The sequence below is a fragment of the Chrysemys picta genome, chromosome 4 (assembly GCF_011386835.1).
Source record: "Chrysemys picta bellii isolate R12L10 chromosome 4, ASM1138683v2, whole genome shotgun sequence".
Classification (NCBI taxonomy): domain Eukaryota; kingdom Metazoa; phylum Chordata; order Testudines; family Emydidae; genus Chrysemys; species Chrysemys picta.
The window spans coordinates 24,727,457-24,749,707 of record NC_088794.1 but is presented as its reverse complement, the minus strand read 5'-3'; the positions used below and the strand labels follow the sequence as shown (position 1 = coordinate 24,749,707).

Sequence of the window (22,251 nt, the reverse complement as noted above, 5' to 3'; positions counted from 1 at the left end):
GGTAGGCAATCTATGGCACGCGTGCCGAAGGCGGCACGCAAGCTGATTTTCAGTAGCACGCACACTGCCCAGGTCCTGGCCACCGGTCCGGGGGGCTCTGCATTTTAATTTTAAATGAAGCTTCTTAAACATTTTAAAAACCTTATTTACTTTACATACAACAATAGTTTAGTTATATATTATAGAGTTATAGAAAGAGACCTTGTAAAAACGTTAAAATGTATTACTGGCACGCAAAACCTTAAATTAGAGTGAATAAATTAAGACTCAGCACACCACTTCTGAAAGGTTGCCGACGCCTCCTGTATAACAGAGCCCAGAGAACTGCCCCAAAATAATTCCTGTTTGAACTAGAGCAGAGAAAAACCTCCAATCTTGATTTAAAAATGACCAGTCATGGAGAATCCACCACAGCCCTTGGTATGTTGTTAATGGTTAATTATACTCACTATTAAAAATTCAACAGGCAGATGATGCCAAGTTGGTGCAATACACCAGCTAGGAAAGGCAAAGAGTTGAGCAGGACATTATCAGCTAATAAGAAGTGAGGTTTTTACTCACGAAAGCTTATGCCCAAATAAATCTGTTAGTCTTTAAGGTGCCACCAGACTCCTTGTTGTTTTTGTAGATACAGACTAACACGGCTACCCCGATACCTCTGAACGATGCTCGGGGTGGAAGCAGAGAACTTAAATGGAGTTTGCAATATTGCATGGTAGCAGAGATCAGTGCAGGATACACAGAGGCACCCTACCCGATTCCAGAATAACTTCTGCATGCAGAGCTACAAAGACCAGAATGCACCACCCGTATCATATAGTTTGACCTCCTGTACAACACAGGCTAAATAAATATCACCCAGCCCAACAACCAGAATTAGACTAAAGTATTACAGCCTTCAGAAAACTACACTATTGTGGGCCACAGGCAGAGAACAGGATGGAAGCCCTAAATTACAAACACCTAGGGAACCCAATGTGCACAAAGAGCATGAAGGGTGCAAGCGAAGTGGAGAGAAATTGAGTTGGTCAAAGCAGGCATAACAAGGAGATATAGAAGGAAAGGCCAGGGACACATCCTGCTGTGAAGACACATACCAGCAGTGAGATCTTTCAGCTTGTGAACCCAGACTCCTGGGAGGTGATGGAGGTTTTAAATCAGATAGCATTAGCATTTGGTTCTCTCGTTCCTTCTACCTGAGCCTCTCAAAGCACTTCCCTGCTTCAATGGCTGTTTATATATAGTGACTGCAGCTGGTCTGAAAAGCTTTTGCTTCTCTGCTAAAAACCCCATCAAGTTTCAGAAAGGCTTTTCTTCAGTAAAGCCCAAAGCTACGAAGGAGCCTGTGAAAGGACCCAGTGTACTGAGCCTCCCAATGGACTTATGGCATTAGAGGTGCCTACATCAGTCAAAAGATGACATCCAACAGAACATGCATAACGGGTGTTTCATCTTTTACAAGGGCCTGAAGAGTGACAGGATCTCTAGACCATCATTTTTTCCAACAGAAATATTGGTCTGAAGACTGTCTAATCAGAGAACAAGCAGGGGTCTCACAAGGAAACCACCATTAACTGAAATAGGAAGAGCTAAATATGCACAATAAATCGCCTGGTAGGACTGTTATACTCTTCTGGTCACCTGAGGGGTTGCAGGGTGGCAAGATGACGGCAGTGAAACTAGGAATCTGAGTCGTACATCGACTTGAGTTCACCTCCCCCTCTCGGGATGTCCAACTCCCACACAAACAACGTGCAGACCCGACAGTGTTTTCTTTAAATTTTTATTCCAAAAATCCACCCCCAAGAAACAAAATATTTCCCTTCAGAGGCTGGTATCTTCCCCTCCCTCCCCCACAAATGTCTCTCCTGTTCATGTGGTAATAGGTTATGAGCAAAGATTCTCTCTAAAACCAGTACTGGAGAATGCTTAGAAGAGAAAATAAAAACAAAAAAATTCCAACTAGCTCCCCCTCCCTTTGCCCCCAAATAACCCCCAACCCAAACAGCATAAGACTTGTTTTCTTTTACCCTTAATGCTTACATTTAATTTTAAAGCACAAATGTTGGAGATGGGCTCTAAATCGCCAACAAAAATATATATTTACAATATTTCTCTGGGGGAAAACAAAACACAAAAACACAACCAAAACCCTTTAAACCAATAGTGACTTTCTTCAGGGAGTTTTATTTAGGGAGCAGGATTGTTTTTTTTAAATCACTAAGTGATTTCATATATATATATATTTATTTCTTCTTTCCTTTGTGGATTTTCATCCCTTGCCCTCCAAGGTGGTGGCCAGATACAGGAACGAGTATCACATCTTTATTTTAATTTTTTAAGTCTCTGAAGCCACAGACTCAGTGGAAGGCTGCGTCTGAGAAGGCTGTGGGACAGTGAACTTAAAGACTGACCACTTCCTTCACCCATCAATCAGCTCGACTCCTCCTCCTGCCTACCATGGACACCCCTGGCACGTTGATCCATGTTGCTCAGCGCTGAATGCATATGTGACAGTAGCTAAGATGCTTTTGTTTTTCAAACTGAAAAGCCAGCCCAGAAATCCTCGGGGCTGGAGTGTCCCCCAGGTCGGATGCACTTATATATCCTGTTTATAGCTTCCCCTGCCTTCCTTTAAAACAAACAAAAATAAGTAGTTTGATTCTTCTGTTTTCCACAGGAGTAACCAAAAACAAAATGGCAGAAAGCTTCCACTCCTAGGTCAGTGATAACAAAGTGGGCTTCCCCCCCCCCCTTTCAAAACTCTAACAATCCATTGTAGCAAAACTCCCATGTACCGAGGCACTGCGGAATTCATCACACTTGCACGTTCCAGTCAGCAAGCAAGCAGGCTCACAATATGGAGGCCAGAGGGGGGGAGGGGAAGCACAGGACCTGAGCCCCCCCCACTGGGGGTTCAGTGGATCTAAACAAAGACATCCCCCACCCCCAGCCAACACTGCAGCAGCAGAAGTCATTGGTGCCAGAGAATTCGGAGCCAGCAGGCAATGGGGAGAGCTGGAGGGGTGACAGCTGCTTCTGCCTCCCTTATTGCTTTTGAAGCAGTGAGGGTGCATCTGGTCAATTCTCCTTTGAGGTTTCACAACCGCTCGTCCCTCCCCCTTTTCCCTGCTGCTTAGAGAGTTCCTTTCTCCCCCGTAAGGCTGGAAAGGGGCTGGGGGAACACGTGGCAGGCTGGTTTTGTGCTATCAGTATGCTTAGAAGGAGGGGATTTGGGGGGCAGTAGGAGGAGGGGGAAAGAGAGCAGAGTGCAAACTGTGCATTAAACATCAACAAGCTCAGACAGTCAAGGGAGCGTCCAGTCACTGGGGGAGGGGAGGGGGGGAAATAATGACCCAAAATAAGATTCCAACCTTTCTTTTTAAAGTGCAAAAAGCTCTCTGCTGCCCAAGAGAGAGGGTTCTTTGGACCGACCATTCATTGCAAAGGAAAAGTGGCAGCTAAAGGGGTAGGGGGATGGGGACTTTCACATCCTCTTCCACATCTCCCAGTTCGAGAGCTGACAGCTACACACTGGGTGACAAGATGGAGAAGCATCCTCTCCTCTGGCCGCAGCATCCCAAGAGTGCTCAATTATACTAGCCTGCCCAAAGGGGTGGGGAGAGCATGTATCCCACCCTGTGCAGGATCTAGAAACCCCTCTGGATGCCTTCTGAGTCCACCCTGAGCTCTGATGGACCTGGCCCCCTGCAGACACCCACCCCCAGCCCTTCCAGAAGGGCTGGACACCCTCATCCTCATGGGGGTGTGGATATATGGTGCTGTGAGCAATCTAGTGCTGCTCTGGAGTGGAAGCTTGGGTAACCAAGGGAGGCACCTAGCCTTGAGAACCCACTGCCATAGGGCTCTCGCCCTCTACATACAAGCTGCAGGAGGCAAACCCTCGTCACTTTGGTGAGGCAAGGCTAAGAGGAGGAAAAGCTCAGGGGGCAGAGATGTGGCATGAATGCCAAGTATGACAAGCCACAGGGCCAACAGCCACATCAGTAGCAGTGGTACAGGAGAGCCCAGGCACGCTTGCTTCATACCATCCAGCTCCAATCCCTTTTCCAGGGCGCTCCCCTTGCTGAGTAGGAAGTGAAATCTGTTTTGGGGTGCCAAGGCGGGGAGAAAAGAGGGGCACATTTCCCTGTGAAGACACCTCTGCACAACCTCAGACTAAGAGCAGCCAGGCTCCAGAACGAGCTCCCCTGGCCACGGCCCATTTCTCCTCAGCTATGGATCAGACTGGCAGGACCCCTTCCGCTGCTGAAATCCCAGGAAGAGGAGGAGGAGGAGGAGACCCAGTGGAGTGGGGCTGGCTACTGCCCTGCCTGTGGAGGTTGGGGATGGAGGAGTGCAGGATGCTGGCCTCACAGCAGGACAGGGCTGGGGAGGAGGAGCACCTCTCCGAGGGGGGTGGGATGGGATCTTTCCTTCTCCTCAGTCTGCCTGGGGTTGGTCTCTAGCTGATTTTCTGGATCAGCTTCTCGTCGGACAAGCAGTAGAGGCTACTGATGGACAGGTCTGAGATGAAGTGCTCGCAGGCCTTGCGGGTAATCTGCTTGCAGCCTCGCAGGTCGATCAGGGTGAGGTTGGAGATGCGCCGCAGATACAGCAGGGACTGGTCCGTCAGCTTATTGCAACCTGAGCAGAAGAGGAGGAAGGGGTTACAGCAGAGCACGCAGTACCACCCACATGCCACACACGGCTCTGCACACCCCACAGGAAGCTGGGACAAGTTTGGCAGGGAGCTGGGCCAACCAGCTGGGAACGTGGGGTAGATTAGAGGAGAGGAAAAACACATTGAGCTTTATACTGAATATGAAAACATCCCAGCCAGAGCAATATCCCCCTAAATATCCCAGTCAGCACAGCACACCCCCTCCCCACTTCCTCCGGCTAACATCTGCCTCTGCCCCTCAGCCCTATGAATACCCCAGCCAGCACCCTCTATGGAATTTAATCTGATGTCAACCTCAGTCTAAGCAGCCCCTAGATTTTAACCTTTTCCGCCTGCCATGGACTGGGTCTCTACCATTCACCCTGCACTTGTCAAGAGGGAGACGGTGTGTTCTGATAGCTAAGGGAACCCTTGGGTCTGGAATGTAGAGCTGGCTGGAAATTGTCAGACAATGTTTGTCAGAAAAGGCTGATTTCACAAAATCAAAATGTTCCATTGGGATGTGTTCACTTCATCCACTCTTCCAGTTGTGCTCTGAAAGCCTGCCTGGTTCCCAACCATCTCACCTGGTTCCCTGCACCTGCTAGGTCAGCTGCCACAGAACTGGAGCCCAGCACAGCCCTGGCTCAAGCTGGGGGTCCTGGCTGTATGTCAGAGAGCCTGAAAGCAGGGCTGATTGGCGTCTGGGTGGCTCGGAGGGTCTCAGTTATGAAACAGTTTTGATCTCACTCTCATGTGGAATGAAGGTTTTCATCCATCTGAGCGTTCCCCCACAGGATGGGAATTGTGGGTTCTGATCAGCCCTACTGGCCATAAGGGCTATCGACTTAATGTGTTTAAAAGGAAAGAGTGCCGATTTCAGAGCATAACCCTGCAGCAGATGCTGAGGAACATCTGGGGCACTGGAGACAATGCCACATGAGCCCACCATTCGGCCTTGGGAGCAGATTCCTAGCTGCCGGGTATTGTCGAAGACTCACAGTTCACTCATCCCTCTGGAGCAGGACTGTGCTGAAGGCCACGACTGAGCCAACATGGAAACTAACCCCCACCCCGCCACTGTCCCCCAGCAGCATGGAACCCCTCCAAAGCTAGGGTAAATGAAGGCGGAGCAATGGCTCTGTCTGGCATCACGCAAGGTGCCAGTGGAGGGGTGCAGAGGTTGCAGGCACCTGCCATGTTGATCTCAGTGAGCGAGTTGCGCGTGGAAGACCCCACGGCCGTTAGGAGATTGGCCGACTGGTCCGTAAGGTGGCTGCAGTGACTAAGGTCGAGTCGTGAGAGCAGGGGCATATGGCGGATGATGAGCCGGAGTGTGGCATCGGTGATGTCCAGACCAGCTAGCCGGAAATCTGTCATGTTGCGGAGTTTGCTGCGATTGTCTTGACCTGCAGAGGTGTGTGGGAAACAACCATGTCATGGCCACCCCCAGCTGTATTCCCGCCTGCTACATGCTAGCACCTCCAACTTTATCACCTGCACCAAGAGATGAACTTCTAATAAGTCAAGTATCAGGGGATGCATCTGAAGAAGTGAGGATTTTACCCACAAAAGCTTATGCCCAAATAAATCCGTTAGTCTTTAAGGTGCCACCGGACTCCTTGTTGTTCTAAGTCAGTGCAGCCCAACCACCCTGCAACACTACCTGGAGACTACAGCCCCCATCTCGCTCCCAGAAACATGGATCCCTGAGGAAATACCCCCATCCCATGGCAACCACAGCTCTCATCACATTCCCTGAACACTAGCCCCTGGAGATTCTTCTTGGTAACCACAACCCCATCCAACCTGAACACAGGCCTTCCTTGCACAACCACACCGCCCACCCTCATATGACCCAGGAACCAACATACTAGGTTTGTCTGTGGGAGGTGTGAGCAAGTCCCGGATCTGAGGGTCCTTGATTCCTACTGCCCACCGAAGATCGAGGGTCCTGAGAAGGGGGCAGCTGGAGGTACTGAGCGCACAGACTGCAGACCAGGAACAGCCTGCTAAGATGAGGTCTTTCAGGCCTGCCGGGAAGAGGGGGAACCAGTGAGTCAAGAGAGCCCCGAACTCCAAGACACCCCTGTAGCTTCCTTTCTGATCTGAGAACAAAGGACCCTGTTGTCCACACTCCCGCCAACACATTCTAATGACTTCACCACTTGCCCACCCGTGGGAGAGAGACGGCCAGGACGAGATGTACACAGAACCTGAATTCCCACCTCATCCTGGCAGGATAGGCGTGGGGAGGTCTCCCCACCCAGCACTGAAGAGGTCTCCTCTTCAATGATGGGGAGACTGGAGGACACAGGGAACTTACTGCTAGAGCCGGCTTCTTCATGTGACTCAGGAAGATCCAAAAGGACTCCTGGGAATGGGTGGGACCATGAGATACCCTGAAGATGCGTGAACATGGCAACAATCCTAGGTTACCTCTGACATCCACAAGGGGCACAGGGTTATGGCACCCATGGGCTGGCTGGCTATTCAAAGTGGTGGTGGGGCTACCAGACAAAGGGCAGTTCTGCTTTGCCCTCAGCATTACAACCCACACGCTGAAGAGACAAGCCCCCCCGCATCCTCCCAAGCACAAGCCCCACTGACCTGGCAGCCTGTTGACAAGCCAGGTGAGCTGTTTTTTGGAGATATTGGTCCAGCTAAGGTCGAGGCTGACCGGCTGCCTCTTGATGATGCCGCTCAGGGCCTGGGGAGTGATGGACTTGCACCTGCTCAAATCAATCTTCGTCCACAATCTCTTGTCACAGCACCTGATGCACAAAGACACGCAGGTTGGATAGGAAGAGCCCACGACCCCACCCGATACAGACTGCTGGATGCCAAGGGAGTGAAGGAGCTCCAGTGATAACATGCTCCAAAGGACTGGGGGGCTCGCTGTGCTAATCAGACTACTGCAGGCTCTTCAGCACCGGTCTGTCTCTAGACACATTCCAGCTTGTGCTGGAGGAGCCATTTCTGATGCCAGTCATGCGGCTCATGCCCCAGAACAGGGGTTAGACTGCTCCGGGAACCAGCAACAGGGCAGTCGGTTATCTCAGCACTGCTGGTTACAATAAGGACCAGGGAACGCCTGGAAGAGAAACTATGCTGGGCCAGCAGCTAACAGCTTGCAGGCCTATAGGAGCTAGTGTGCTTGTGCCTTCACGGGCACTGAAGTTGCTAAGGCTGAGGGGTTAGGGAAAGATGGGTTCCTGCTTCCCACTTCACTAGCTAGGAGGCTGCATGTTCTGCCTGAGGGGCCAGCTCTCCTCACACAAGCTACAGGTAATTCCATTGCCTTGATGAGAGCACCAGGTAGCATGAGGTGAGAGAAAAAGGCCCCTGGGTGGAACAGGTAATCACCACGTGCCCATCACGACTGGGGACTGGAGGGGGTAAGAGACTCAGGAGCCCATGGGAGACATCACTGCAACAGTGCAGAGCCCAGAGACAGTCCCCAGTCCTCAGTGTCTTTGTACAGTGCCCTCCATAGAGAGTTAGTTTGTACAGCCTGGAGACAGCTCTGCAAAGTCCCCAGGAGAGGGCTGGTGGACACAGGACATTGTGTCAACCACAGGAAAGGTAAGGCGAGTGCAGGATTAGTCACCTTGGGCACTAGCAAGGATGGAAGGCGGGGATTGGAACTCAGGAAATGCTCTCTGATGGAGAAGACAACCCACTGATCACAGCCCAACAGAGCCATGCAGAGAAGGTTATTTCTTGAGACTGGAAGAGCAGGTACGGCACAAATAGCAGCACGACAAACTTCTAGCATCAACATACCTCAGCCAAGAGCCAGAGGGACATGGCACCTCTGCCAGGGGCCCCAATACATACCAGCTGCAATTGGGGGCTGCAATTGACCCTGAAACAACCCTCCCAGCTCTGATCATCTATTTGGTACTGACCAGCTGGCAGGGGTCCACTGCCTTTGATGAGGGCGGGGATGGCACTATGCCCCACTTACCATTTGTACCAGGTCTTGCACACCCGCATACACTCGCAGAGCTCTCTGCGGCTGAGGTAGCGGAAGACGGACATCCACACCTCGCGCTGCATCCAGCTCTCCTCGCCATCCTGCACTCGGCTGCCTCTGCCATTCAGCCGGGCCGCCCCGCCCTCCTCCGCGCTTTCCTCCTCCTCCTCCTCGTCTGCTGCCTCCTCCTCATCTGCCTCCTCCTCCCCGGCCCGCTGGGGCGTCCTGGCTGGGCAGTGGCGCACGACCACACGGGGAGAGTGCCGCAGATTAGTGGAGGAGGCGGTGATGGCCTGCAGCTTGGGCACAATAGAGGTGCCGTGCAGGTCTTTGGCGGGCCTCTGCAGCGTGACCGTAAGGTAGGAGCCATGCAGCTTGGCCTTCTCCACCTCTGACAGCTCCTTCTTGCCGCTGGGGTTGTTCTCCTTCTCCCGCACCATGGTGCGCTCCGTGACCTGGAGCCGCTGCAGCTGCCGCCGCTTGAAGCGCTCATCCCGGCTGGCGCTGTGGTGGTCACTGGGGCCAGCCCCTGGGGACGAGCGCGTCACCACACCCCGCGGCGATGCCGGGTCGTGGATCAGCTGCAGCATGGAGGTGGGCGAGTGCGGTGGGGGTGTCAGGGGCTCCTCGCAGCTCCGCAGGGGTCGCAGGACTTTGGCCTGCACTGTGTCCTCATCGCTCTCCTCCATCTTCCGTTTCTGCAAAGCAGCCAGAGGAGAGGGGAATTAACACCTCACCTATCAACAGTGCCAGGCCCAGACAGCACCCCCCGATGGCACAGCAGGCAAAACCCCAGGGGAAACACACCGCCACTGTGCTGATACAGGGCCCCACTCACCTGGGCAAGACCACTTTCTCTGGGCACTGAATAGCGGGGTCCGCACCAGCAGTGCCCAGTATGTGGAGGAGGGGCTAAGGAGAGTTTGCCCAGCACTGTCCATATGGCAAGTCTGCTCTCCCAACACAGACCTGTAGTAACCAGGGTAGGGAGTGCAGGGTGTTACAACATAAAGGGCAGAGGGGCTCGAGCAAACCATCCAGGCTGCGGGCATCTTCTTTACAGTAGCCTCGCACCCAGGCCATGGCAAGTTCACCAGGCCTCACCCACAACTGGTTTCCAGGGTGGGGCCATTGGCCCCTCCACCATTTGCAAACCCACCTGCACAGGGAACTCAGTCAAACTCTTGGGAGTCACACTGATGGGAGGGGCAGAGATTTGAAGGCTGGCTGGGAACAGCACCAGCTTTTAGGAGTTACGTGATCAGAGCTCAGCACCTGGTCACCTGAACAAGCAGCCTGACTTTCAGGATGGCTAAGTACCCACTGAGGTCCTTTGCCTAAGGGAGTGGTGGTGGAAGGATTAAGCCACAAGACTTTGCTTTGTCCTTGAGGCCAATGGGAAACCTGCCCCCTTCCCACTGCTGAGCCCTGCACCCAGGCTGGGCGCATTCATCTCCTCCCGAGTTGCAGGCCCACTCCCTGCAGGAGGGTCCCCCACCTTGCTCGCCTCTGCTGGGACACTGCTCTCTGGGGCAACAGGCACAGTTCTACGTATGAGCTGGTAACTGTAGTTCTGCCGCCTAGGCAGCGCTGCCAGCCTCCACTTGGCCAGCTGGCGCCGCACATAGTCTGCTCGCTGCTTGGTGGCAGGGTCTGGGCGCCAGTGCCCTTTGAGGAGTCGTTTCTTCTGCAGGATGTTGGAGTTTGCTTGTTGACGGGCTCTCTGTGAACGTCGTGGGGGGTGGACACGGAAGAGCTATGAACCAGCTCCACTGAAGTTAGCAACGCGCAACTTTCACCAGTGCCTGCAAGCCACCTGGCCACACCGAGGTGCCACAGCTCCACCAGTGCCCACCTGCCTGACGTGGCACTCACTGCCCTCTAGAGCATCAGATGGTGTTGACCCCCTGTGGCCATGCACATACACGCACACATGCCTGGCTCCATGGCATGGGGACATCAGAGCCTCCTCAATTCTCCCTGCAACTCAGTGTCCAGAGTGAGTAGCATCCCCACAACCAGCTGGGCTCCCCGCTTCCCCACATACCTCCCCATCTGAGAAGATCTGAGTGGGGTGTGCGTTTAGAGGGCAATCCAAGTGCTCCCATTCTCCCCACACTGGTGCTGTCCAGGCAAGTGGGTCTCCTCTTACCTGGCCCTTCTCCAAGTCATCACCCTGGTAGCACTTTGGACACTCCCAGCAATTGGGCAATTCATCATTCAGCAGCCCTTCCCCATCCATCTGCAGACGGGACATACCAAGTGGTTAGGCACCACCCTTCACCCATTTGCCCCCACCTCCCACATGAGTGTGGACCCAAAACCCATGTCCCTAGGGCCCACCTCACCTGCAGGCAGCCAGGGTGAACTATCTCATTGCAGATGCAGCATTCCATGAGCTTCTTCTCAAAGTCCTGCGAATCCTCATTCTGATCCACCTCCCCACAAAGCGCGCACGTGACCGAGTGAGGCAGCCTGGGCTACAAAGGAAGCCAAGAGTGAAACCAGGGAGACGGGCACCCCAAAGGAAGTGCCCTCAAGCTTGGGGGATGGCTAGTTCCAGGAGCTTCCTTGGGTTGCCCCAAATTCTGCTCTGTCAAATTCAGATTTGGAGTGGAAGGCTCAAACAAATTCCCCTCCAACCTTGGCCCCAAGTGGCTAGCCACCGCTCCCTCCCAAACGTAACTTGCCGTAGAACTCACCGCTAAGCACTGCCGGAGGACGCAGGACTGCTTCATGCGACCAGGCCCCCCAAACTTCTTCATGTCCCTGCAGTAGTGGCACATGCCACACTCGCCTTGCATGCAGGCCTTGCATTTACGGCACCGCACTCGCCTCCGTCGTGCTCCTGACACTATCGGAGACACTGTGGGCCTTACAGGCGCCAGGCGTGGGGCTGGCTTCATGGTGTGAGGCTTGGTGATGGGGATGGTGGGCAGGCGCACCTTCGGTCGGGCCTGGAGCTTTAGCTGGCAATAGAAGCACAAAGGAGAGGTCAAAGATTGGGAGGTTCATGGCTCACAGCTTTCTGTCATGTTCGGGAAGCAGGAGCATCTCAGCAAGCCCCAGTCTTGCACCTTTCATTTGGATCTCAAAGGACTGCAGAGACTCAGCCCAGTCAGCATTTTCCCCATTTTAGAGAGCTGGGAATTGATGTATCCAAGGGAAGGCAGGATTAGATCCTTAGCCACTAGCTGCTACACCCCAGAGTCGAGTGGGAAGTCAGCACTTTCATACCATGAGCCAAGGAAGGGAAGTGACTGTTTGCAGCACTTATCTTCCTTCCCAACCCATACCCCAATCTCTTCTTCCAGTCCAGTCAGAGCTGCAAATGGGCCCCTACATCTCACTATGATCTTAGACAGTGGCTTGCTCCCTTCTAGCCTTCCCCTGGTGAGACTTGTTTCTGACCCAGGGACAGTGGCTGGGAAAGTATGCCAAATCTGAAACTGTTTATAACCGGCCCAGCTGCTAAGCACCTTCGCAACAGTCTTCTCCACACAATTGCAGCAAATTCTCCAACTGCCAGTGCTTTATACCACTGGGAAGCTGGGATCCAAGCTCAGCCTGTTAGGGCTAGTCAACGGTCTCTTCATCTAGGAAGGCTTTTTGGTCCAGGCCTGAATATTGACACACTGCCCCTTGGAGCAGTACAGTTCCCAAATTCTCCTCCAAGAGACATCCTACTCTGACATTTCTAAGAGCAACACCCATGGCGAGAGCAGCCAGAACAAAAGGGACAGACTATTAACCCTCACAGAGCTATGGGGCATAAACTAATCTCCAGCTGGGGTAAACTGCAGATCCACCTGGCCAAAGGGCCTGGGTGGGGGGGCTTATTGTATCTCCCTTTCTCCAAGTCAAGAGGTAGGAAGGCAGAAAAACTCCTTGGCCAACTGCCAACACAATAATTTCTGTTAGAGGGAGCCCATTATCCAGCATGCTCACTCCCTTTTGGGGAACAAATTCTGACTTATGAACGTACAGGCAATTTTTTTTTTTAAGTATTTAGGTACCTAACTCCCATGTACCTTTTAAAATCTAGGCCTCACTGCTTATTCCTATATATTTGCCGAATAAGTTAGGCAAACATTTCATCCTATGGGACCTTTTACTAAGTTTTCCCTGTGACTATTCGCCACTAGTGGCAAGTGATTGGACAAATAAATCACATGGCATCACTTCAGCTCCACGACTGGATGGCAAACTATGGATGGAACTGGCGGAGAGTGGTGACTCCCATTTGCATGTGAATGACTGGTATTCAGACCAACACACTTAGCTTCATGGATAGGGTGTGAGGGCAGAGTCTGAAGCAGTCACTCTGGATCGCTAGCTAGCTGCCACCTCTGGGAAGCATTCCTTCGCAGGAAGGCAGGAGCATAGCTGGGACTGATCCTCATGAGCGTGGGGAAGCTGCCTGCTTCACCCTGCTGTGGGCTTGTTAAGAGAGCAGACACTAGATAAAGGGCATATCTGTGGGAGGCCCAAACTCTGCTCCAAGACAGCCACTTATGGAAAGTTCACTGGCTTAGAGGTGCTTGCTGGTGGGTGCCGACTTGTACACAGAAGCGCACTTGGGTTTACGTTTACTTCTGCACTTTGCATTTCACCTGAAGTGGGGAATGTGACAGCACCACTCTCTCTAATCCTGCATCTTGCTGCCTCCTCCCATCCACATTCCTGCATTTAAGTGGCTCTGGGAAAGGCTGCTGGGAACATGACTTCTCTCCCCTACGGAGGGTCACGGGGCAATTAGACTCCAGGGTCTGCTCCCCACTTCCACCACTGGAATCTCTCCGCAGAAGACACAATAGGGAGGAGAGAGGCTAGATGAAACCCAAACCATCAGCAGTTGGCTGGGCCATGGTACAGCCCCGTCTCTTACCTTGTCTCTCTTGGGCCACTGGATGATAGGGACTCCTGTAAGTGCCAGTTTGGGGTCGCTGTTTGCGTGCTCTTCCAGCAGCAACTAGTGGAGAGTCAGGAAGAGAAAAAGAAGGAGACAAACAGAAGCACAGATACATAAGCAAGGAAACAAGAAACTGCTGCCAGCCTGGATCTGTCCAGATGCGAGGGAGAGAACATTCCTTTCACACACTGCTGCAGTAGCTGGGGAAGAGATGTCCTCCACTCCACCCCCAGCTGCTCTGCTCCACTCCCAGCAGAGACACCTGTTCATCATTAGCAGAGCTGAGATACACAAGTGATATTATCTAGCCATTTCAGCCCAGCAGTCCCTGGCAGACCATGCTGAGAGGAGTGTGCACATGTATGGGGACTAGTTCTTTTGAAACAGTGTAGGGTAGAGGAGAGGAAGCCCGGCCCGTTTCCCCGAGGAGCCGAGTTGGGGCATGATGCTTCCCTGTAATTCAAATGCTCGAAGCAGCAGACAGAGTGCAGGACAGCCAGTCACTGCTCTGGTGTAGGAGGCAGTCATTCTCACAGGGAAACCGCACAGCCCTGTGCTGGGTGCCAGTTAGCTAGAAGTGTCTTCCTATTCTGCCTTCCAGTTTGGATTTCACAGTAATTAACAGTTCCAAAAGGCGGCAGAGCTTCACGGATTCTGGGAATGTTCCCAGGGCTGGCCCACCTGCCTTTAACTCAAGGACAACATACTACAGCCAGGTGTTAGCGACAGGCACCTGCATCCCCAGGAGGGCTCTTGGGCTACCAGTGCCAAGCCTCCTGCCTCTGCTCTCCACCCCACCCACCCAGATTGCCCTTGCAGATGTGCTTTATTTACTTGACTGTTGCTATGGCTACGTTTTCAGGAGCCTCCTGCTGGCACTCCCATGTGCCAGGCGAGTGCAGTGCTTCCTGCTGCCAAGAGGAAACAGGGCATGGGCTGGGCTCCCCTCCCCCCCTCCCCAGGGGATGCACGTCCCCCCAAAGGAAGCCTCTGCCGGGGAGGGCTGCTTTCCCGTTACTCCCCGCCCTTCTGAGAAGACTGCGGGCGGGCGGAAGTGGCTACCTCCACTCCCAGAGAAGCACAGTCCACAACCAGACTTTCCTTCCTCAGCCAGCCTTTCCATGAGCACACACTGAAAGGAAAGCTCAGGGTCTGGGGGCATTTAGACACATGCCTCAATGCCTATCAGAGCAGGGAGGGGGAAAACGCACACTCCCCCTGCCCCGGGCACTCCAGGGGGTGGCTGGCTGTTCAGGCATGCACACCCTGCTTTGAGTGGGAGGGGGCACACCCTGATCCACCATCTAACCAAACAAGGCAGTTTGGGGTGGGGGACCCTAAATGTGTCCCCTCTGCTCTCATCTCAGAAGGGAGAACGCCAACTCCCAGCCTTGTAACACCCCGCTGCGACGATCACTAGCACAAACGGAAAATGCTCCCAGAGGGAACGGGCAACGGGCTTCCCACCCCAGAATGACGCCCCGAAAAAGGTGCAGGGACCCCACGTAAGCAAGCCAACCCCAGTCAGATGAGAGAGGACAGCCCGAGCCCCAGCAGGGAGCTGTTTTGAGAGGGCAGGATCTCACAGAACAGTGCCGACAGCATTGTTCTGCGGAAACGTGGATGGCAGCTGAGTGCCTCCCCACCCGGGGGTTCCCATCCATTCTCCCCAAGGAAGCTCTGCTAGCGGCCTGACCTTGTGTGCCAAGTCCCTCTGGAGCTGCCGAGGCTGTGTGTGGGGGGGTGAAGTTTCCGAGCCCCTTTGTTTCGCTGCCTGCTCTGCGAGCTGCGGAGCTCTCCCTGGCTCCACTCCTGCCGATTAACCCCCCCGCTCTTCGGGAGACATGTTCCCAAGAGCCGCCCCCCGAACCCAGCTCGCTCCTTTCCAGACCCCGTCCGCAGCTTCCTGTGCCTGCAGACAATGCTGCTGCGTCACCCACATGCGGTTCCCAGCAATGCTTTGCAGCGGAAGATGGCAGAAGAGAAAGAGCCAGCGCGCAGAGGGCAGCTCCGTTCTGCTGCAGAGTCAGAGGAGGCTGGGACAAGCGGTTGGCGGCTCGCTGATTGGCAGACAGGGCTGTCCAAAGAGTCCCCCTTCCCTGTCCCCTCCCCTCACCACTGCAATCGGAGAACCCAGGGCCAGACCCCCGAGGGCTCCGGCAGTGTGGTAGACTTTAGAGAGCAACAGAAAAGCGTTAGCCCCTTGTGTACGCTGCGGCTGGCCTGTATTTGTCCTCGTCTTACACGCCCTGGCTAGCCACCTTCCCATTGTCTTAATCAGGCTGTTTTACGGGCACAGCATCTCATGGGGGGGGGGGGGGGAAGAGAGAAGAGATGGGATTATTCGGATGAGGAAGGTGGTGGTCAGGGACGATTGCAGACTCCACTGAACACAAACCGAGTCTGCAGGCATTGAACCCCGGAACCTCGGGATCTACAAACATGAACCTCCATTACTTCAGCTAAGAGACCACGTCCACTAACTTTTAGAGGCAGTTGCAGCCTCGAACCAATTTATAGGTCCCCCTCTAATGGCTACGTCAAAGAGCCATACTGGGTTTACCTGAGTTACACAAGATATCCCAGTGCACCCATCCCGTTCCCATCACTGGTGAATCTCAACATAGCACATTGTGGGACAGCTTCAGCTAAAAATAGAGGATGTTATTTAAGTATGAAATATACAAGGAAAATGGTACTAATTAAGGTCTCTTAAATTGTGTTATGCTGCCAACGTTTAATGTATTACATACCACAGAACCTTCACTCTTGTAGAAGCTGGAAGGGAAAGCTGAAAGTCTGGCAGGTGAGCAGGGGACAGTTTGATTTTTTTTTGCACCCAAGGGAGCAGTTTGGGAAGGATGTGGCAGGGATGCACAGATTAGCTGGACATTTCCACTAAAATAATCCAGTAGCTAACAAGGCTGTGGTTTGAACTGCCATCCATATTGGGCATCAGCATTAACACCATGGTGAACTGACCATCTTAGTGGTACTTTTGCAGGCTGTCCGCAGACTCAGGCAGACATCTCTGCACCCATAAAGGTTAGAAGCTTCATATAATAAAAAGCCGAGATGCTAGATCACAATTCTGCAGAAGTCTGCAAATCATGGAGTACATGGGGTCCTTCACCAACCAATCACATGCACCTCCTGTGAAACATGCCCTGCATTCCTGTCCCTCAATAAAGGAGGATTTAGTTAGTGACTGCAGGGGTAACAGAAAATAGATCTGAGCATAAGCTTTCGTAGGCTACAGCCCACTTCTTCAGATGCATCTGAAGAAGTGGGTTGTAGCCCACGAAAACTTATGCTCAAATAAATTTGTTAGTCTCTAAGATGCCACAAGTACTCCTGTTCTTTTTGCGGATACAGACTAACACGGCTGCTACTCTGAAACCAGAAATTAGATTGGTGAACAGACATATGGCGCAGTTCTGGGAAGCAGTTAGACTCTGCCATGAACAATTAGCTCAGCTACACACTGGCGGCAGCCAGATCAGAGAGGAGATCTTGGATATGGGAACTTCAGATTGTTCACCCTTCAGGGTAGGGAGTCTGTGTTTTTACAGCACCCAGGTCAATGGGATCTCAATCCCAGTTGGGCCTCCGGGCACTACCAGAATATAAACATTTACTACTGCAATGACTAAGAGGTCAAGACTTGGAATTAGATTGTTCATAAGCCCAATGAGCAAGTAGTTGATATAACAGATTTCTCTGATGGCCCACTGAACAGCTACACCACTAAGAAACCAAGTCCCCACTAAGACTTTGGGGAGCATTGGGTGTGGGAAGACTGAGGGACAAGGGTGACTGGAAAAAACGGGGGTGTGTGAAGCAGGTTTTAAGACCATAAAGCAGGGGGAGGGAGGGGAAGGAGCCTCTATTATTGAGACCAGATGAGGCACAAACTAATGGCTGCCCTGTTAAAAACCCACAATTGCCAGCTTAGGTACCTCAAGAGGAACAAGATATTAGCTATGCACCAGTAAGTGTTGCACAAGGCTTTGCATGATAGTCAGGAGGTAAGAGTGCTACTGGATAAAGGGAGTTCTGAGAAGTTTGTTCTTTGCAAGAGATCTGGACCAAGCTGCCACGTTCAGGTTGTATGTATGAGGACCGAGGGATCTATGCAGCAGTACACATCACTGTTTTATGATGCAGGTTAAAGTAGGAACACTCCCTTCCAATAGGGTATGGAGGACAAGGTTTTCCAGTTCTCATAAGCCTTCTTAGTGAAACCATTACAGCTTGCATAGTGATTCAATCACGGGACAAGAAAGGAAAGACCTGTAATCACACCAAGAGGTTTGTTGAGGAGCCAGGAAAAGCTAAAAACAAAGCCTTGGAGAAGAGGGTAGGGCATGATGAGGCGAGATTAAGAGAAAGATGAAGGTGGATGTGGTACAACCCTCTCACTCTTCAGCCTTTATACTCCCAAGTGGTGTAGAAGTCAGGGGTATACCAGTGAAGGTATAAACTACGTCCAAGTATGGGACCACAGATAAGTATGTATCAGAATGGCCCACAAAAGGAAGAAGCCAGTAATCCCTAAAGCTTGTAGAGGAATGGTCCTAATGTTTTGACATACAATTCCATAGGCAGGACCCCTCTGCACCAACAAGAGGAAACCTAGGACAGGATAGCACTAAGATTTTATTGGCCTGATTTGTATCAACAAGTAGAGGAATGGATTCAAGCCTGGCCTGAAATTCAGAAAGTTGCCTTCACTAAGAAAAAAAGGTGATTACACATCTTGTGATATTTCCAGTTGTAGGAGGTGTCACTTTCCCCACATATGATGGATGCTGCAAGACCCCTAGAATGCAGTTATTTGGATAACCAGTATCTAGTGGTTGTTAATGACTACGTATCCAGAAGCCTTTCCCAAAGAAGATATTAAAAAGCCAGCAGGTGGTGAGTGCATTTGTTCAATTGTTATCCAGGGCACACCACAAACACCAGAAATGTCATGTCCAGGGTTACGTAGCCACTGTACAGACAATTGGAAATAAAAGGGATTCAACTGCATCCATTGGTTGACGGCCCTAGAGAAAGGTTTAAAAAGATGCAGTGGGAATCTGGAAGTGCTACATGGGCAGTTTGGGATAGGTGACTGCTCATGTGCAAATACCTCCGGTATCTATAGCGTTTACTTTGTTCTATTATGTCTGACAGATGAGAGGACTGCTACACATTCTTAAAGAAACCTGGGAACCGTAGCTAAGCCTGGAAAGTAAAGCAAGTCAAGAGCTTCAGGTGAGCGACGGACTCTTCCAAATGAGCAAGCTGGCACAAGAACATTTTAAGGAAGCCCCCAGTTCCAGCGTAATGAGGAAGCAAAACCTACTAATACCAGGGCAGAGGGTTTTATTTATTAGGCCTGGTCTACACTGGGGGGGGGGGGGGGGGGGGGGGGGGGGGGGGGGGGGGGGGGGGGGGGGGGGGGGGGGGGGGGGGGGGGGGGGAGCACTCGGGGACACGATAAATCGATCCCCACTGGATCGATCGCAGCCCACAGAACTGGCCAGTAGTGAAGACATACCCTTAGTGTTGCAACAGAATAAGTTACTTGCAGAGTGGGAAGGACAATATGCAAGTTTGAAGAAAGCGAGGCTGTTAAGTTATCAGACAGCTATTCCAGACAAATGTCAAGTGTGGTGGGAATATATCTTAACTCTTTGGGAGTGGAGCAATGAGCCAGACAAGGGTGGAGGATGAAGAAGATGTAAGATCTAGACAGGCTAGGGTTACACCAGGAAGAACCTCATTTGAGCCACACCTCAGAGAACAAAAGAACTGCAAGGGAAGACTGAGCACTACTAGCAGAAAGACCAGTCAGAAGAACATATCACCACTGTAGTACTCCACTCAGATACAATGATATTATTGCTGTATTTCTGAAAAGATGGCTGCAGTTCTGCAGGAAGAAATACAAACCATGATAAATCTGGGAGTTACTGAACCAACCAACAGCAAACAGGTAAGACTCACAGTCCTGGTACCAGAGAGATGGGAAGATCTTCAGGGATATTTGCAATTAAACACAGTATCTAAGTCTCATTCATCCTTTATGCCATGTATTGAATTATGGAGGCATCGACAGCAGCTCCAAAGATAAGGTTTAGTTCAATTTTGTTACATAAAGCAAAACCCCTTTGTTTTCCATAAGTAATGGAGCGTATCTCGTCCAAGTTCTCAGCAAATAACACTGGTCTACAATTTTTGAGAAGTCGTCTGCTTCAGAGATAAAATGTGCTATTTATTATGTATTTTGATGTGCTGAATTCAAATATGACAATTAAAACAACTGATTGGCTACTGTTTCTAAGATATTTAAGTTTTTACATTTTATGTCTATGTATATTGTGTAGATAGAGTTTGAATCATAAATTGTAAACCTAGGTCTTTTCATGTGTTTATGGTTGCTTTACATGATAATATTTCACCTGTCCTGTTTATGTAACACTTTAAAAAGCAGCAAAAGGGTTATATAAATAAAATTTATTATGAAACAAAAGGCAAAAAACTATTATGTACAGTTTAGTCCTATTCAGTGTCTACTTGGCGTTTCTTGGCTTGTCTCTTGTATTCATTAAATGGAGCATCTCTTGTCACTGTCCAGCAATAGTCTGCAAGCATTGATGGGCTCCATTTGCCCTGATAGCGTTTCTCCATTGTTGCAATGTCCTGGTGAAATCGCTCACCGTGCTCGTTGCTCACTGCTCCGCAGTTCGGTGGAAAAAAAATCTAGAAGAGAGTGCAAAAAATGTATCTTTAGTGACATGTTGCAACCAAGGCTTTTGTATGCCTTGAGGAGGTTTTCCACCAACAACCTGTAGTTGTCTGCCCTGTTGTTTCCGAGAAAATTTATTGCCACTAACTGGAAGGCTTTCCATGCTGTCTTTTCCTTGCCACTCAGTGCATGGTCAAATGCATCATCTCGAAGAAGTTCACGAATCTGAGGACCAACAAAGACACTTCCTTTATCTTAGCTTCACTTAACCTTGGAAATTTTCCACAGAGGTACTTGAAAGCTGCTTGTGTTTTGTCAATGGCCTTGACAAAGTTCTTCATCAGATCCAGCTTGATGTGTAAGGGTGGTAACAAAATCTTCCTTGATTCAACAGGTGGTGGATGCTGAACACTTTTCCTCCCAGGCTCCAATGACTGTCGGAGTGGCCAATCTTTCTTGATGTAGTGGGAATCTCTTGCACGATTATCTCATTTGCAGAGAAAACAGCAGTACTTTGTGTATCCAGTCTGCAGACCAAACAACCTTCAAATCGCCACAAAGCTGCCACTGATGTTGGTCATAGTTTATGCACCTCAGAAGTTGTTTCATGTTGTCATAGGTTTCCTTCATATGGACTGCATGACCAACTGGAATTGATGGCAAAACATTGCCATTATGCAGTAAAACAGCTTTAAGACTCGTCTTCGATGAATCAGTGAACAGTCTCCACTCATCTGGATCGTGAACGATGTTGAGGGCTGCCATCACACCATCGATGTTGTTGCAGGCTACAAGATCACCTTCCATGAAGAAGAATGGGACAAGATCCTTTTGACTGTCACGGAACATGGAAACCCTAACATCACCTGCCAGGAGATTCCATTGCTGTAGTCTGGAGCCCAACAGTTCTGCCTTACTCTTGGGTAGTTCCAAATCCCTGACAAGGTCATTCAATTCACCTTGTGTTATGAGGTGTGGTTCAGAGGAGGAGGATGGGAGAAAATGTGGGTCCTGTGACATGGATGGTTCAGGACCAGAAGTTTCATCCTCTTCCTCGTCTGACTGAAGTGAGAATGATTCTGGTGCATCAGGAACCCGCAGTCCTTCTCCGTGGGGTACTGGGCGTATAGCTGATGGAATGTTTGGATAATGCACAGTCCATTTTTTCTTCTTTGACACACTTTTCCCAACTGGAGGCACCATGCAGAAGTAACAATTGCTGGTATGATCTGTTGGCTCTCTCCAAATCATTGGCACTGCAAAAGGCATAGATTTCCTTTTCCTGTTCAACCATTGGCGAAGATTTGTTGCACAAGCGTTGCAGCATATGTGTGGGGCCCACCTCTTGTCCTGATCTCCAATTTTGCAGCCAAATTAAAGGTGATAGGTTTTCTTAACCATAGTGGTTATACTGCGCTTTTGTGATGCAAAAGTCACTTCACCACAAACATAGCAGACGTTATCTGCACTGTTCACACAAGTACGAGGCATCTCTGCTCACTTTGGCTAAACAGAAATGTGTCCTTTTGCAAAATCAAACACTGACAAATAAGAGAGCACGACACTGTATGATTTCTAGAGCTGATATAGGGCAATTTGTTCAGCAGAGTGATGTAAGCTTCGTTATGATTGCATAATCCATGACTTCTAGGAATAACATGATGCAATTCATATCATGTATGACGCAATACCAGCTTCAGATTGCATCATTCATTGTTTTGCCTAAAAAGCAAGTACTGTCCAAACCCAGTCATAGATTTATTCATAGATCCAGTCAAAGATGTATTTTAGTCATTTCTGGTTTAAATTGAGATCCCTTCCCTTTATAACTCACTTATCCTCCGCCATTCCCAAGTCAAGGGTCGTATATACTGACCCAATAGTATATCTTGAAAACTAGAGCCAATCAACAATTTTAAGCATCATTTTCGTTCTCAGTGACCCAGAATTAGTCAAGT

The 22,251-nt window shown here is 50.7% G+C and overlaps 1 protein-coding gene across 11 annotated transcripts in view; it reads right to left on the bottom strand.

Moving 5' to 3' along the window:
* Positions 1-22,251, bottom strand: part of KDM2A (lysine demethylase 2A) — a 104,014-nt gene that overhangs the window by 19,030 nt on the left and 62,733 nt on the right. For 7 of the 11 annotated variants that reach the window (XM_065591743.1, XM_065591735.1, XM_065591737.1 and 4 more), the window contains 10 exons: positions 13,531-13,614; positions 11,345-11,611; positions 10,991-11,122; positions 10,795-10,884; positions 10,141-10,365; positions 8,634-9,340; positions 7,274-7,437; positions 6,538-6,696; positions 5,857-6,072; positions 1,768-4,647 (listed from right to left, as the gene is read on the bottom strand). In XM_065591743.1, the coding sequence (XP_065447815.1) occupies positions 4,466-4,647; positions 5,857-6,072; positions 6,538-6,696; positions 7,274-7,437; positions 8,634-9,340; positions 10,141-10,365; positions 10,795-10,884; positions 10,991-11,122; positions 11,345-11,611; positions 13,531-13,614 (2,226 nt within the window). In that variant the 3' untranslated portion in view covers positions 1,768-4,465. Of the gene's footprint in view, positions 1-1,767; positions 4,648-5,856; positions 6,073-6,537; positions 6,697-7,273; positions 7,438-8,633; positions 9,341-10,140; positions 10,366-10,689; positions 10,885-10,990; positions 11,123-11,344; positions 11,612-13,530; positions 13,615-22,251 lie in introns of those variants that run through there. The other 4 variants (XR_010600415.1, XM_065591738.1, XM_065591740.1 and 1 more) reach the window with 4 other exon arrangements.